This window comes from Parus major, chromosome 3, assembly GCF_001522545.3.
Source record: "Parus major isolate Abel chromosome 3, Parus_major1.1, whole genome shotgun sequence".
Taxonomy (NCBI): Eukaryota; Metazoa; Chordata; class Aves; order Passeriformes; family Paridae; genus Parus; species Parus major.
Window position 1 is genome coordinate 110,077,735 of NC_031770.1, and position 16,973 is coordinate 110,094,707.

At 47.6% G+C, this 16,973-nt stretch overlaps 1 protein-coding gene across 2 annotated transcripts; it reads right to left on the bottom strand.

The window, feature by feature from the left end:
- Positions 1-3,681: 3,681 nt before the first annotated feature.
- On the bottom strand, positions 3,682-16,250 carry LOC107202323 (L-threonine 3-dehydrogenase, mitochondrial-like). Of its 2 annotated transcripts, none has more exons than XM_015622939.2 (10): positions 15,067-15,182; positions 13,668-13,779; positions 11,287-11,488; positions 10,911-10,953; positions 9,728-9,798; positions 9,035-9,184; positions 8,535-8,707; positions 7,485-7,575; positions 6,769-7,038; positions 3,682-6,560 (listed from the first exon to the last, which is right to left on the bottom strand). In XM_015622939.2, exons 3-10 carry the CDS (start codon positions 11,468-11,470, stop codon positions 6,421-6,423), a joined length of 1,122 nt encoding a protein of 373 aa, XP_015478425.1. In that variant the 5' UTR covers positions 11,471-11,488; positions 13,668-13,779; positions 15,067-15,182; the 3' UTR covers positions 3,682-6,420. The 2 variants fall into 2 exon arrangements, with proteins under 2 accessions (XP_015478425.1, XP_015478424.1); XM_015622938.3 differs by lacking the exon at positions 15,067-15,182 and adding an exon at positions 16,178-16,250 and having other exon boundaries at positions 6,354-6,560.
- Positions 16,251-16,973: the final 723 nt, after the last annotated feature.

The following is a 16,973-nucleotide window of genomic DNA, read 5'->3' on the forward strand; positions in this document are numbered from 1 at the left end:
TGGAGAAATGAGAGGAGAGGTGGTGGGGTCACGGTGTCAGGGGACTTGTTGGGGGAACCAGAGGATTCTTCACAATGAGGTTTAGTGGGAATGATGGATCCAGCCAAAGGCTGGACTTGATAACCTTGGAGGTCTGTTTGCACCTTAGTGCTAATATTCCATTCTCTGTTTCTGTGATCAGCTGTCCTGGGCTTGGATGAGCAGGATCTGCACCTCACTGACCCCTCTTCCTCCTCCTGCTACTCTCAGTTCTGACAGATTCAGCTCTGACCCGACTGGGAATTACTTTTGTTTGTTCTGTGTCAGCTCCCACACCACCTCTAGGTGGGGGAAAGATTGCAGGAGGAATTGGGGTTATCCCCAGATTTCAAAGTACATTTGCCTCCAGCAAGGCCAAGTGTGGAATTTCTTGGTCCCTGCCATGACTTCAGACCTGCTTAAACCACACCTAACCATGGAAAAAACACAGAGGAGAGATGAGGAAAAATGGAGAAACATGAAGAAAAGGAAATTGCTCATTTACTGACCCTTCCTCCTTTTACCAAAGGCAAGTGCAGCTGGGAAAAGTGTGGAGGCACATGTGTGCCCCCCAGGATGGGGCTGGACTCAGACAAAAGGAACATATTTTATTTCAATATTAGACACCCACATCAATCACAAATCCACACCAAACCAAGTTTCCCTGGAGCTCAATAAGCCACTTATCCCATGAAACAGCATCCTTGGGGTGGTGTTTGTATGCAGCCAAACACGTTCAGACACTCTGTGATGAGTTCCCTACTAAAAAAATATCATTTTAGCAGTTTATCACAATGTAGGACATGTTGTCAAGCTATATCTGAGCAATTATGGAGCAATTCCTGTATTTACCAAAGAAACATTGCTGTGGATATAGTGAAAACTGATCCCACTAAAGTAAGCAAGATAATAAGATAAAGAATTATTATAAATAAAATAGTGATAAAATATTAAAACTCAAGTGTCTTAAAAATAATTAATGATTTTGGATCTCACAGGGTTCATATTCATTTCTAGAAGATCAATTTTTTTCCCTTAAAATTACAAGGATTAGAAAGGTAAGGATTTTTTCTAAACCACCTATGAGAGTATCAGCATCACAAGGAAGAAGAGCTGTAAAAACTCATGAAATCTGGGGACTTTTGGGCCGTGTTGTGTCGAAGGGGATGAACATTGGACTTTACTTTCTCTCCTCTGACTCACCCCTTTTGCAACAGCTCTGCCAGTGATGGATCTTTAGCTTGGAATTGTGGAAAGGCTGGAGAGATGAAGGACTCATTGCATCACACAGTGAGGTGACATCACTGGCAGCGATGTCCCTGCCGTGCCAGAAGCGGTGGCTCCCGGTGTCCTTGGAGCCAGGTGTGCCCTGCCAAAAACTTCCACTTCTTTAGGATTGGTCCAAAGCTCATCCCACACATCCAGGAAAACGTGGTGGCCTCACTGCAGCGGGGAAATTCCTGAGGATGCATTCCCAGCCTAGTTTTCCATTCAACTTCACATTCATCTGTGGAAGTGTTCACAGAATTGTGGAATCATGGAATGGTTTGGGTTGGAAGGGAACTTTGAGGGCATCCCATTCTCACACCCTGCCACAGGCAGGGACATCTCCCACTATCCCAGATCACTCCAAGCCCTGTCCAACCTGGCCTTGGACACTTCCAGGGATCCAGGGACAGCCACAGCTTCTCTGGGCACCCTGTGCCAGGGCCTCCCCACCCTCCCAGGGAACAATTCCTTCCCAATATCCCATCCATCCCTGCCCTCTGGCAGTGGGAAGCCATTCCCTGTGTCCTGTCCCTCCATCCCTTGTCCCCAGTCCCTCTCCAGCTCTCCTGGAGCCCCTTTAGGCCCTGGCAGGGTCTCTCAGGTCTCTCTGGATCCTTCTCTTCTCCAAACTGAGATATCAAAGCTCTGCTTGAGGTCAGAAGAAATATTATTCTGTACCCAAGGTATTTTCTACTCTGCGGATCCATACAAGATCTGGGGAGAGGGCACAAGACTGTTTTCATTTTTTGTTAAAAAGTTTAAATCCCCTCTAAAGTGAATATTAATCTGTGTGCTTCTCAGGAGCTGCACAAGGACTGTAGGGGCAGGAAAACATCCTAAACTGCTCCCAGTTGGAGAAACAAGGGCAGGAAACAACTTTCTTTTGTCTGAGCAATGCCCAGTCCAGATTTAGCTTCCATAATGGTGCTGGCTGAGGCAGAACTGGCTTTTGAATTGCGTCACCACAGCCATGTGTGCCAGCTCTGAGCTGCTCTGTGTCATCCCAGTCATCCTGAAATCCCTGGCTTTGTTCCAGGAGCTGCCCCCTCCCTGCCCCTCAGCCCCAGCATGCCACAGGCACTCAGTCCCACGGGGAATTTAGGATCACATACAGTTATGGTATGAAGCCAGAAATAGCCTGGAGAGCATTTGTCTGGCCCGAGGCTCCAGGAGAAGGGCAAATGCCAGCTGATGTTCAGCTAAAATAGACACAACCTGCCTGCAGAGGGGCAGGAAACCACCAGACCTGGCTGAAACACGGAGTGTGGGGAGGGGACTGCAAGGGGGGGATCCCTGGATTTCCCTCTGGATAACCCAGATGCTCTCCTCTCTTCACCTCCCTGGGTTCAACTTCTCTTCCCTGCAGGAATGCAGAACTCCTGACAGTTAGGAGCTTGATTCCAACCTGAGGAGTGGCAGGAAGGGTTTTCCAAAAGCACAGGGGTTAATCCTCCACATCCCTCACACCTTTCCACTGAGGGCAGGAGCTTCCTCCTCTTCCTGTGCCTGTCTGATGTTTTAAGCAGCCAAGAGAAGAAAGCAGCTCCAAGCTCCATCCAACTTGATCTTGGGTCCCAGGGATGGGGCAGCCACAGCTTCCCTGAGCCAGGGCCTCACCACCCTCACAGGGAAGAATTTCCTCCTAAAATCCCATCTAAACCCACCATCCTTCAGTTTAAGGCCATTCCTCCTTGTCCTGTCCCTCTCCAGCTCTCCTGGAGCCCCTTTAGGCCCTGCAAGGGGCTCTGAGCTCTCCCTGGATCCTTCTCTTCTCCAGGTGAGCACCCCCAGCTCTCCCAGCCTGGCTCCAGCTGCAGCAGCCCTGTGGCACCTCTAAAAACCAGGCTGGGCTTGTGTCAAACAGGACTTGACAAGATCCAGACCGAGGATCAAAGGGAAGCGGCTGGGAATGGCACGGTGCTGCAACACCCTCTGAAACACAACGGCCACGTTGTGTCAGACATTAAACTGTGGTCAAGAGGAATGTTCTCTCCACCAGAGGTTCCCAGCGTTAGAAAGCCGAGGTGTGGGAGGAGGGAAAGGCCTCATCTCACCTGCAGGGAGGGTTTATCCATGGATTAAGGAGGCAGGGTGGGGCTGTGTGGAGTTACGAGTGTCATCTCCTCACCCAAGCTTCTCCTGCTGACCCATCACAGGTTGTGCAACACCTGCAGGCAGGACCTGCTCAGACACAGAAACAGGGACCCAACAGGGCCTCAGCACCCTCAGAGCCAAGAATCCCTTCCCAATATCCCACCTAACCCCAGCCTCTGGCAGTTTGAAGCCATTCCCCTTGTCCTGAGTCCCTCTCCAGCTCTCCTGGCTCCCTCAGCACTGACCAGGAGCCCCCAGCACTGCTCTCACCTGCTCCAGCCAAGGATGACAAACCCAGGGTCCATCTGCATAGGATTTTATTAAAGTAGACATCACCCACAACTAACAATAGTTGAAAAAATATTTTTAACAACCCTTTCTTTTTTTTTTTTTTTTTGTCCTGAATATGTAATTTAACAGCCACAGTGCTCAAGTGTCAGGAAAGAAGTCTCTGTCCAGGAGTCAAATTTCCAAGTGGTAGCAAAAGGTAGATATTTTGTAACACATCAAGTTGGTTTAATACAGAAAAAAAAATAAATTGTGACATCATTACAAGAGAACTTAATGTGGAAGACAAGGGGAGAAAAAACATACAGGTCATTGATGAGACTGAAAATGGGAACTTCAAACAGGAAACAGACCTTGCAGCCACATTTAATAACATTCCCTGATCGTCACCAGTTTCCTCCAGACCACTCTCTATTGGAACATGGTTTATTTCAGACTTGTAAAAATTTAAGTTGCTTAAATGGCTGCTCCTAAATGAGGCCAGTAACATCTTAGCAGGAAAACCAAAACTGTTCAAAATGCCAGGTTGGAATTTCACCTTTGCTGTGACACCTGTCCCAAGGCTTCTGTGTAATTCCACCACCAAGGACAGTTTGAGAAGAAAGAACATTGCTGCCCCTCACTCCTGTTGACTCCAATTAAACTGGAGCTGGAATGAGGGTGAGGGGAATCAGAGCCCAGGACTTTGAGTGATGTAAGGAAATGGAGTGAGACCCATCAACAACTCTTTATTTTACACTTCTTGAGGGTGGAACAGAGGCACTGAGGAGTGGACAAGACACTTCAGCTCCTTTCCAGCCCTTCATCTGCTGGCTCCAGGCCCCTGGGAGATAATCCAGTCTGGATCCCATCCTTTTGGGCAGGGCAGAGGACCAAGCCCAGCCGGTCTCTCCTCCAAGGGTGTGAAGGGCGGGCGGACTCCACTGGCCCATTGGGCCAAAAATCACACTTGAGTTAGGTGAGAGCTAAAACAGTGGCTAAAGTTTAAAAACTTGTCCTTTCACAACGTAAACAATATAAAAATGTTTCAGTATTAGCCACGACCCTTGAGCTTAAATACCTGGGAAATTCCTACTTTGCCCACAGATGAAACAATAAAATACATACAAAACCAAGAGATACAAGTGTAACAAATGTTTCAAAAAACTGGGTTTCACCACAGAATCTTCACTGGAAGGTTACTTTTGTGAGGAAACATATTCCCTGCAGGAGAACTCCTGCACAAAGAGACAAAAGTCTGATCGTGGCAGGGTTACAGAGAACACAACAGACTCACAACCACCAAAGCACCGGCACAGAAAACAGAGCAAACAAGTTGTAGGCAAAAAAAAAAACAAACAAAAAAACCCCCAAAAAAAAGCTTGAATGTTTTTACCTACACACACTACTGGAGTACACAAGACAAAAAAAAAAATAGCTTCCTGTAGGGAATTTCCAGTCACTTTGAAAATGAGATATTCTTTTTTCTTTGAAAAAAAATAAAGTCCAAAGCTCCCAAAGGCTGTTTCTCAGCTAGAGTAGCTGACAGCTCAGACTCACATCCATATTTTACCTACAATGACTTTCCTGTCTCTCCAGGTTGTCATTTCCTGAAGTCTCCTTTTGAACAGACACCTCTTCCTCTCACACATCTACTAAAACTCCCTTGTTCATCCCAGAATCTCCTGTGCATGAAACTCAACGAGCAGACCAGCCCTTAGCTGTAGCTAGAAGATGGTTTCAGCTTCTGGATCCCTCTCTGAAGAATAAAAGGGAATGAGTTACACATGAACAGCATCTACACACACAGTGCACGAGAAAAATGGGGTGAACGGGAAAGATTTCCAAGGCTGACTCTACAGTAAGGCTCCATCCTCAGCCCACCTTTAAAACTTGTTCCAGGCAATCTGACACTGTGCAGGGACACCAAACAACTGGGAGAACAAAAACTACTGCTAAAAACCCCAGCCAGGGGTCTGGCCTCCCTGAAATCCCACCCAGACTCACATCCATGGAACAGCTCTTCAGATTTCAGCTCTCCCTCCGAGGTTGCACTGAAGGCAGCGGCACTTGCAGAGAACAGGACAAAGCTTTGATTGTAAACCCTGTTGTTTTTTTTTTTAAAGCATGATGAGAATTCAAGTCCTATCCACTTCACATTTAGAAGCAGCATCAAAAGAATGCTACTCTGTTTGCCCTAGGTATAAAAAAGTGTATGCTTAGACAGCACTAGAGAGAGAGATATAAATAGGAGCTATCAAGCAAAGTTTGATTTCAAACTAGAATTGCAACAACCCCCTGGAATTTGGAAACATGAAACAGCTCTTCTGACATCTCTTTTGTAAGCAAAGAGTAAAAAGGATCTTGCTACAACCTAACATCCTCCACCAGGAAAATACAAAACCTATCGTTAACTTTTTGGGATATGCCTGAAAGGCCAGGCTGGACAATGCTATCCCAATGCTGTTTGCCAAGGAAGAGGCAGGAATGATTGGAAAGCCATCAGCCAGGAGTAAGTGTTACTTTTGGTGTTTTTCCCTAAGTGTGACTGTTCAAGAACCCTGTGTTTGTCAGCAGTGCTGTGTTTGGGGACAGCACCCAGTGCTGTTGTGTATCTAAAGGACATTCCAGCTACAGGACGTTTCTGCCCAACTCCGTTGCTACTGACGAAAATTAGTAACTGACATGCTCTAAGACTCAGAAAATTAGAAACTAAAATTCAGCCATTTCTTCCTGGTCCTCTGTGGAAATCTGGAAACATCTGAAAGCATTTCAGTTAGCTTGGGCAATCCTGGAGTCAGACCCAAGGTAGCTAAACATCGTGGTCACCAGCTCGGGGAGGTCATAATCGTGTTTCCAACCCCAATCCCTGCGGGCGTTGCTGTCGTCAAAGTTCATGGGCCAGCTGTCAGCTGCAGGGAAAAAAAAAAAAGAACCAAGAAAGGTGAGGTATAGGAAAAATCTCTCTGAACTTAGAGATGTTTCAGCACTACTAAAGCTGAATTTTGAACCATAAGACTTGAACTGCGCAGGAGCAATTTGTCAGTTCCTAAAAAGAAAAGAGACTTTATTTTGCCCCGCTGATGTTTTTTCTTACCTGCTGCCAGGGAAGATACTAACCTATGGCCTGCCTGACTTGATCCACATTGTAGGTCATCTGGAGCTCAGGGACATACTTCTGCACCTCCTGGGCCAGCTCCTCAGGAGTGAAGCTCATGGCACTGATGTTGTAGGTCCTCATGGTCAGGGCTTCTGCAGGGGCTTCCATGACCTCCAGCGTGGCCTTCAGGCAGTCATCGATGTACATCATGGGCAGCCGGGTGTCTGGCCTCAGGTAACACTTGAATTTGCCAGTCTTTATGGCATCATGGAAAATCTGGACAGCATAATCTGGGGAAGAGAATAATGGATGTGTATGATCTGTGTTGTGCACTTCATGACAGTCAGCAAACCTCAGACCAACCCCAAAGTCTCCTGTCTCAAATCTGGCAGCAGGACTGTGTGATATTCATCATGAAATCCCAGAGTGGTTTGGGTTGGAAGGGAGCTTAAAGACCATCCAGTTCCAATTCCCTGCCATGGGAAGGGACTCCACTCACTATCCCAGGTTGCTCCAAGCCCCCCAGCCTGGCTTTGGGCACTGCCAGGGACGAGGAAGCCACAGCTTCTCTGGGCACCCTGTGCCAAGGCCTCACCACCTTCACAGGAAAGAGTTTCTTTCCAATACCCCATCTAACCCTGCCCTCTGGCAGTGGGAAGCCATTCCCTGTGTCCTGTCATTCCATGTCCCTGTGGAAAGTCCTCCCCAGCCCTCTTGTCACGCACCAGTCACTCACCAGTTGTTCCTCCCCCAGGCTGGGAATCAGCAGAGATAATCCCTGGGTACCTGAGGCAGCGGAAGTCCAGCCCATAGCGGTAGTGGTAGTACTGGGCAGGGGGAGAAACACAGAGTTACACACCAGGAGTTGGTCACACACCCACTGATTTCACAGGAAAAATCTGACACAGGGTGAACCTTCAGCTGTCCCAGGACAGGGATGAAAGGGAAGGAATTATTGAACAATCCCCACTCCCTGCCTGGCAGCTTGATCTCCCTCCCTGCCCTTTTCCAATTCACATCCACATCAGTAGATATGGATCGATGATGTGGATTGTCATGCTACTCATATAGGGTCTACAATGTTCAGAAACTGAACATTCCCAATTTTGTGAAACTTTCCAGGATAATACAGTCCTCAGACCTATGTGAGGAAACTGATATAAAAATATCAGCTTTAAAAATATTGTTTATAAATAACTAAAAAGCCAAAATAAAAGTTTTGCATGTGCACAGTTCCAAGGCTTTGGTTTTAAAGTGTTTTTTTGGAGAGGAAGAGCAAAAAGTCATCTTTTTGTGCACCTGCTGTCACAAGGCTTTGTGCACTGTCCTTTCTGCAGTGCCACTCACATTGGAACAGAGGCCAAAGCCATAAAAAACAGGAAAAGAAATGACACTGGAAGTCAGCTGTTTGCCAGCTTCCCATGCTTTGTGCTTTTCCCAAAAAAACCCAAAAGGTATTTAACCTTCAGAGCTGCCTCAGACTATTGCTGAGTACTAAAATCCAAATGAAGGAAAAATGGGGAAAAGAATGAGTGAGGAATCTTAGAAGAGCAATGAAGTTCAAATCACAGAAACATGGAATGGCTTGGGTTGGAAGAGACCTTAAAGAACATTCCAACCCCTGCCAAGGACAGAGACACCTTCCACTACCCCAGGTTGCCCCAAGCCCTGTCCAGCCTGGCCTTGGACACTTCATGGATGGGGCAGCCACAGCTTCTTTGGGAAACCTGTTTCAGTGAAGTTCTCTCAGACCTTTTAAGAAATTAATAAAATAAAAAATTCTCACTTCTCCCATAAGTTCAGCATGGACCTTGGAGACTCCATAGATTGTCCTTGGTCTCTGAATGCAGAGATCAGGAGTTGGATCTCGAGGAGAGGTGGGTCCAAAGGCTCCAATGGTGCTTGGAACAAAGAGCCTCAAGTTATGCTCAGCTGCAATGTCCAGAACATTGTGTAAACCTGAGAAAAAAAACAAAACAACAGGATTTATCAGAGTATTTCTACTTTCTCAAGCCCTTGTGGGAATTATAGAATATTCTCAGCTGGAAGGCACCCATCAAGATCATCCAGTCCAACCCCTGGCCCTGCAGACACCCCAACAATCCCACCCTGTGCATCCCTGAGAATGTTATCCAAACACTCCTGGAGCTCTGGCAGCCTTGAGGCCGTGCCCATTCCCTGGGGAGCTCTTCCAGCGCCTGACACCCTCTGGAGAAGAACCTTTCCCCGATATCCAGCCCAAACCTCCCCTGGCACAGCTTTAAGCACTGAAAACACAGCACACACCAGTGATATTGACAGCTCTGGCCAGGGGCACGTTGGCCTCTCCCACGGCGCTGAGCAGGGCGCTGTAGTGGAACAGCCACGTGATGCGGTTGTTCACCACGATCTCCCGCAGGTTCTTGTAGTCCAAGATATCCGCAAAGATAAAAGGACCTGGAGCAGATGGGAGCAGTGGGAAATTATTTGTCAGGAATGGGTGGAAGGATGGGTCTGAAAGAAGCTCAGGCTGCTGTTTCTACCGCCTAAATACATCACTAAACAGCGATGCTGAGGAAAAATTTTAGCAAGTTTCCAGTGAAAATCAAAGAATCTTAAATCCTGCTCTATATCCTCCTCATAATAAAGATTCCCTGAGCATGTGAAAACAAAGCACAAGTTTCATTTCCAATTTCCTCCCTCCAAAAGAATAAAAGCACCTCCTTTTATAGCAGGAGCACAACGTGCCTCAAATAGGTATTTGAGTCAGCAAAGTGGCAAAGCAGCAGTGAAAAAAAGCAAAGAGAAATATTTAGGAAAAGGGAACAAGAGAAGAAACCAACATCTTGGAAAGATTTCAAAGCAGGGAGGCATTATGCAGAAGGTTTGAAGAGCAGCTTGTCAGTGGAATCCACTTATCACTTTGATAATTAGTTAATGAACATCAGAGGTAAAATCAAGAATTTTTTTTTTTTATCATGTGCTTCCCCAGTCACTTACCACTATAAAAAACATTATCTGCAGGCTTTCTAATGTCAGACAAGATCACATTGTTCTTTCCAAAGCGTTTCCTGTGTAAAAATACCCACAGGGAACAGTGAGTCCACAGCTTTTTGAGATAATCCATCAGTTGCTATTCTGTTTTGCAGGAGTGATAGTGGAGGAACAATATTTTCCACAATAAAATCAGTTACTGCACTAAACAAAAAAAAAACCAAAAAAACCCCAACAATCCTTTAAATATCAACACAGCGTCTTAAAAAATGATAAAATACTTCTAGCAGCAGTCAAGGTCTGCATAAGGATAGAGAAATTTTTTAGAAAGTGAAAATATGTTGGGAAAACTTTCCTACCCTTTTCTTTTTACCTAGGGATAATCTACTCCACTGTAGACAACAAAAAGCCCCTGGGATTGTTGTAACTGCAGCTACTTTTATATCAACTAAGCAAATAAAAGAGAGAAATTGTGACCATGTGCTAATCAACACAAGGCTGATGGAGAGAGCGAATCTGGGGGCATTGGGGCACATTCTGGCCTCCCATTATCTGGATAATTTTCAAATATATCACAGAAATGGTAGAAAATATCCCAGTGTTGAGTGCAGTCAATCTGCTCACTTTTGGTCTTGGTCCAAATCCTCTCCAGCAAAGACTATGAGCAGATGATAAACTGGAGCTGAGCTGGATATGGACAAGGGATCAGGGAGAGCTCTGGGAGCATTTCACACTTCTTGAGAAGATATTGTAACAAAAAGAGGTAACTGTGCTTGAGGTGGGGGAAGAGGCGACGGAAAAAGAAGGAAAACTCTGAGGGTTCAGACTCTGAATACGCCCATTTAACTGGAAGCAAACAGCTCAGCAGACAGTCCCTCAGACAAAATCCTGCTATTTTGGGAATCATGACCAATGGACACACAGAAAGTACGTCAGGAACCCACAGCAAGCACCAGAGGGGCAAATAAAAAGATGGTGAAAATTTAATTATAGAATCATTAAGAATCATTAAGGAAATTACCTTTAAGATCATCAGCTATTAACGTTATTTACAAAGCCAAGAGGCAAAACCAGAATTTGAAAAATAGATTTTCTTTTATAAACAACTTTCCAGACAACTATTGCTCCTAGAAGTGATGGCTAAAGCTGGAATTCCTCACTCCCAGCAAGCCTGGGAGTGGTGACCCACCTGAGCAGCTTTGCAAGGCCCACTCCGAGCTGGCCAAGACCACCTTAGGAGACAAAAATGAGAGGAAAAGGGGAAGTCACAATGCAGAATTCCATTATTATCTGTATCACATCAAGAATTAGCATGACTTTCTCAGCAAGTCAGGAAGCTTTTATGTTTTTTTTCTCAAGAAACTGGTTTTAGAAGAGCTCTGGAATTCAAATAGGAAAGCTCACACAGGACTCCAATCTGAGTCTTTTCCTGATGGGAAAGATCATCCCAATTCCAGGATATTTTGGTTGTTTTTGCTTCCAGAACTGTGCTCTTTGGGGAGGGAGGAGAGCAGTGGGAAAGCTCAGGGGACTAGCAGGAACCCAGCTGTGCCAGGAATGCTGACCTGTGATTAGCACCCGGGGATGATCTGACTCAGAGAACGTCACCGAGTGGAAGCTGGCGTCGGAGGCCACCTGGCGTGGGGACACCCCGATGGCCCGGACGGGCACCAGGGACACCCCACAGCCACAGCCAGAGCTCTGCAGCAGCTGGCTGGCAGCTCTGCCCAGGTTCCTGATGACTGGCATCTTCCCCCTTCAGGTGTGCTGCGAGGAGAGAGAGAAAAGATGAGTCACGAGTGATTCAACCTCATTAAACGGCTTTTAAACGCTCCCCCAGAAAACTCTGCAGGGACCCAGAGGAATTCGATGCCATCCGAGGGCTGGGGGATTGTGCCAAGCAAGGGCTGAAAGCAGCCTGGGATGTAACATGAGCAGAGCTAATGTATTCCCTGGAGTGAGCTCAGGAAAATATCCACAGTGCAGGAAAATGGACAGGGAGAACACTGTAAAGCTCAAGTTTAAACCTTCTTTAAAACAGCACTCAAAGCTGTGATTTTAAGTAGAAATACAGAATAAAACAAAGCTGCTGTGATGCCACATTTGGAGTGAAAGTTTTGCAGCCTGCTGTGAATAAGCAAAACTCCTCAGGATTGCATCAGCAGGAGCAGCTGAGCCAAGGAGGAAGCAGGAAAGCTCTTGAAAAAAGGAAGATTTATTCTGATTTTACACTCAGGACTGATGGTACAAAGAAAGCAAACAGAGGAGTGGCAGGGCTTAGCCAGGCCTCAGGAAAATGTCCTAATCATTTCACAGAATTATAATTTATTCTGTGCTGCTTTCAAGTTTGGGTTCTTTCTCTCCAAATCTTTCATACTGGGGAAGGAAATGCAAAGTACCTCAAATAAATGACACCTGCAGCCACAGATGGTCATTTCTGTGGTGCAAATTTAATTCTCTCAAATAAAATCCTGAAGGCACAATCATTTATTTTTTCCTTATCCCCTCTGAAGAATTTTTAACTCTTTCCCAATGATCTAGAATATGTAAATTCCCAGATGAAAGCATTTTTCAAACTTGCCTGATGAGGTTACCCTGCCAAATCCTTTCTTGGGGCATATATTCTAAAAAGGAGAGTCAGATAGATGGAAGCTCTCCACAATAAATTGCAGCAGTTCATTGCTGCAGCTGAATTCCAGTTGCAGAGAAAAGCAAAAAAGTGATTAATGTGGGTGTTCCTTTCATTTCTCAGGTTGCCTGACTGAGAATTTTCTGGTACTTGAGGGAGTTGTGCTATTTAAATACAGATTTGCTGAACTGCCTATTGTCTAGTAAGACAGCCCCATAAAATTGCATTATTAAAAAAAATACATTTAAACTGATCAAAAAGACTCAGTCTGAGATGGCCAGAGAGGTGATGGGAGTGTCCACCCTTGGAAATATCCAAATTCCATCTGGACACAGACCCAGGCACCAGCTCTCATGATCATCCCTTCCTATTTCAGCATGGAAAAATAAAATCTTCCAGCACTGAGAGAGACTCGCTGGTCTGTGTGAAAAAAAAATTCCACTCCAAGTACCTGAAAAGGCATTTTGAGCTCTGCAAAGTACAAACACAAGGTGGCTGTGAGTAAAATTGGTTTCCCAATGACTGGACTGGTTTTTCCAAATGCACCTGGTGTGAAACCACAAAGGCTTAAGCTGAGAATTTACTCCCAGGTCTGACTCTGAACAGTAAATGAATGCATTTTATACCAGACACTGAAACAGCCAGGCAGCAGAGCTGCTGCAAAAAACCTCCACTGATGACATTTATTTCTATTTCAAATACAAAGGGGGGAAAAAACCAGGTGTGACTGGCTACTAAAGTTGCCATAAATGCACAGATATATAAAGAAATCAGTATTATGCCTTAAAATACTACCCCAAATAGCTGAAGTCAGCCCCACACAGTGATTAACTCAAGTTTCCCATCTTAAATAACTTCCAGGAGTTATTAACGGCTCTGAACACACACAAAAATATTAATTTAACTTTAATTTTTTAGGCTTCCCTTTTTACTATCCCAAAGGGGAATACTTCTGTTCTGTTGGGCACTGAAGAGAAAAAAATTATCTATATAATATATAGATATAATTTATAGTGGAAGGTGTCCTTGCCCACAAAACAGGATGAGCTTTAAGGTCCCTTCCAACCCAAACCATTCCATGATTCCACGATATATTTTCAAACCCCCCTCCCATGTCCCCTTCTGAATAGTTTCTCAGTCCCTGATCTCATTTAGCAACTCAAACCGATATTAGAAAGTGTCAGCAAAATGAGGAAGTTTTATCCTGAAACATCAAAGTTATTTCCCCCACCCCACTAATTCAAACCAATAAGCAACCCTAATTTCAAGGATTAGGCAATGGAATTGCAGCTGGAATTTCCCCTCTCCTGTACTCACCTGGGCCTCAGCTGGTGATAAGGCAGAAGCAGAGCGGAGAAGGCAATTTATAGGACACTGCCTCTTCGGAAAGCCAATCAAAACCTGGCACAGAGTAGGAGTTGTCCCACACCTTAGGGAAAGAAAAAAAAAACCAAAAAATGTGCATGTGAGAGAAGCAGCAGCCAGGGATATCTCTGTTCTCTCCTGCTTGATTTTGAAATACCTGGAAGTTTGGGATAGGCAGGGAAAGGGCTCTGAAGGGGCACAAGCAGCTCCTCCAAGTCCCAGAACCAGCCAGCCCCTGGTCATGGCTGAAGGACAGAGTTTAAACTAATTAGTGGCAGTGCAAAGGATTAGTAGAAAGGAAACACGTATTCCAATGTACAATAATCTGCCTGGGATAGCAGGAAATTTCTGGGGTTTGTAAGAAGATTAAAGCACAGGGAGAGGGAAAGAAGGGAAGGAAAAAAAAAAAAAAGCAAGGCGCATTCATAAAATGACATTTAGTGAGTGAACTGCCAGCTGCTGATCCTCTGTGAGGTTTCCAAGGTGTTACATAAGCAGCAACACCTGTTGCTCACATAAAAGTCAAAAATGTTTATGGAAAGCAGCAGTTCTTCTATGTTAGTTATTAATAGAATGTCACGCTGATAAGAAAGATAAGAAAGTCATGGACTTTTTCTGAAAAGTCTCACTGCAAGCTTCAAAAAACGGGAGAGAGGGAGGAAAGAGAGGTCAAACCAAACCCAGAGCTCCCAAAGGATTTCTGGGGCTGCACAGCTGCTGGGATAGCCCTCCAGGGAGCTAAACCAAAAAATCCAGAACTTTCTTTTACCAAAGAAAATTAAGGGACCCTGCAGGGCACAGGGTAACGCAGATTCCCAACCACAACCTCGGGAACATGGTCCACACCAGCACGCTGAGCTCCAACTTCCCAACTCCCATTTGGCTCCAAACCCCACAGTTCCTGCTCCAGACCTGCAGATATGCTTATGCTTTTGGAAGCTCCTCTAATTTTCCTGACAGTTTCAAGAGCTTGAGGAGAAAGACAGCACCTTCCTTGGGCATCCAGAAGATGAAGCACAAGCCACTCTGCCCATGGGAAAGCCTCTGCGGTCCCCAAGTGCTGCCAGGTGGAAACTCCATCAGATCCCTGCATTTGGGAGCACTCAAGCTGCAGCTAAGGGACACTCTCAGCTCAACCCCAGTGACTGCTGCCTGGATAGCTGGGCAGCCCAAATGCATCACACATTTCCTGCTGGAAATTCCTCCGCTTTCGAGAGCCCCCCAGGCTGGGACGCTGCGTCCCTGCTGGTGTCCCCTGGCAGCGGGGATGTGCAAGGGTGTCCAGGCTGGAGCTGTTCCCTCTGGCAGGGAGCTGTTGGCCAAGCTCGCCTGAAATAACCTTGACACTTACGCACGGCTCCTGTCCCAGGGGTGACGCACAGCCGGGGATGAGGCCGAGCCCCTCGGGGAGCCCGCCAAGAGGAGACGTCAGCCTGAGCCATGAGGGACCTGCTGGAAACCTGACCTCAGCCACCAAAAATAAACAAAAAATTAAAAAAAAAAAAAAGGAGATTACGCAGCTGCTGAACGGTGTGAAATTCCCGGAGCAGGTAAGGAAGATTGGTCCAGAACGTCCAATGTATCCTTGGCAGAGTGGGCAGCAGGGGAGGGGAGATTCTGCCCAGCTCAGGTGAGACCCCACCCGCAGAGCTGCCTCCAGCCCTGGGATCCAACAACACAAGGACATGGAGCTGCTGGAGAGAGTCCAGAGGAGGCCACAGAGATGCTCCAAGGGCTGGACCTGGCTCTGGAGCCAGGCTGGGAGAGCTGCTCACCTGGAGAAGGATCCAGGGAGAGCTCAGAGCCCCTTCCAGGGCCTAAAGGGGGAGCTGGAGGGGGACTTAGGACAAGGCACAGTGGCTTTAAACATAAAAAAAAAGTAGGTTAGATGGGCTCTTGGGAAGGAATTCTTGGCTGTGAGCGTGGAGAGGCCCTGGCATAGGTTGCAGAGAAGCTACGGATGCCCTATCCCTGGAAGTGTTCAAGGCTAGGCTGGACGGGACTTGGAGCAACCCGGTCCAGTGGAAGGTGTCCCTGCTCATGGGAGGGGTTGGAACTGGATGATCTTTAAGGTCCCTTCGGACCCAAAGCATTCCCCGATTCCCTGGCACTACACCCAGCACAGCCTCCGCTGATGAAGCCAAGGGGCCGGTGCGGGTGATGGACACGAACAAAACCCGCCCGCCCGCAGCGACTCAGCGGTGAGGCACAAAAGTGCCACGAGCACCGAACCGCCGCCCCCGGCCCGGTCCCGGAGCGTCCCCAAAGTGTCCCCAAAGTGCCCCCAAAGGAGAGGACCGTGCGGTGCCGGAGGAAGCCGCCCCTCCCCCACCTCATTCATTCGGTCGCGCAGGGAGCGGGGCGGTCCCGCGATCCCAAATGCCCCCAAAGCCAGTCCCCCAAACCAGTTCGCCACAGCCAGTCCCCCAAAGTCCCCCAAAGCCCCCCGGCCCCGCGCTCACCCCGCTCCCGCCGCGCTCCCGCCGCCGCCCCGTCCCTCAGCCGGGGCCGCTCGCGCCGGGCCTGACGTCAGCCGGGGCCGCCCAGAGGATTGGGTGGTGACGTCACGCGGGAGTGACGTCACGCGCCGTGAGGGGCGGCGGCGCCGGGCGGGGCGCGCTGGCCCCGCAGGAGCTGAGGGCGGGCGGGGCCCGGCCACGGGGACACCGCGACTTGGAGCGCTCTGGGGGCGAGGGACCTTAAAACTCATCGCATCCCACCCCCTGCCATGGGCAGGGACACCTTCCGCTATCCCAGGATGCTCCAAACCCCGTCCGACCTGGCCTTGGACGCTTCCAGGGGTCCAAGGGCAACCACAGCTTCTCTGGGCACCCTGTGCCAGGGCCTGCCCACCCTCACAGGCAGGAATTCTTTCCCAATATCCCATCCATCGCTTCCCTCTGGCAGTGGGAAACCATTCCCCCTCTTCCTGTCACTCCATGCTCTTGTCCCAGGTCCCTCTCCAGCTCTCCTCCGGTCAGCACTCACAGGCAGAGCTGTAGTACAACACAACTCTGGTGATAGAATCCCCGATTCCCAGGATTCCCAATTTCCAGTCACAGGATGGAACAGGTTGTAAAGGACTACAGGAGATCATCTGGTCCCTCCGGTGGTCCTGCTCCATCAGGGCCATCCCAGAGCACAGGGATTGTGTCCAGGCAGTTCTGGAATATCCCCAGTGAGGAGACTCCACTCCCTCTCTGGTCTCTGCTCAGGGCTCGGTCACTGCACTGGAGCATGTGGAACTTTCCTCCTGTT

Excerpts from the sequence above, each read along its gene's own strand:
- LOC107202323 (XM_015622939.2), bottom strand. The coding sequence starts at position 11,470 with ATGCCAGTCATCAGGAACCTGGGCAGAGCTGCCAGCCAGCTGCTGCAG. Across the intron at positions 9,799-10,910 it reads GGCCTTGCAAAGCTGCTCAG|GAAACGCTTTGGAAAGAACA; the intron begins GTGGGTCACCAC and ends ATTTTTACACAG. Across the intron at positions 8,708-9,034 it reads CAGAGCTGTCAATATCACTG|GTTTACACAATGTTCTGGAC; the intron begins GTGTGTGCTGTG and ends TTTTTTTCTCAG.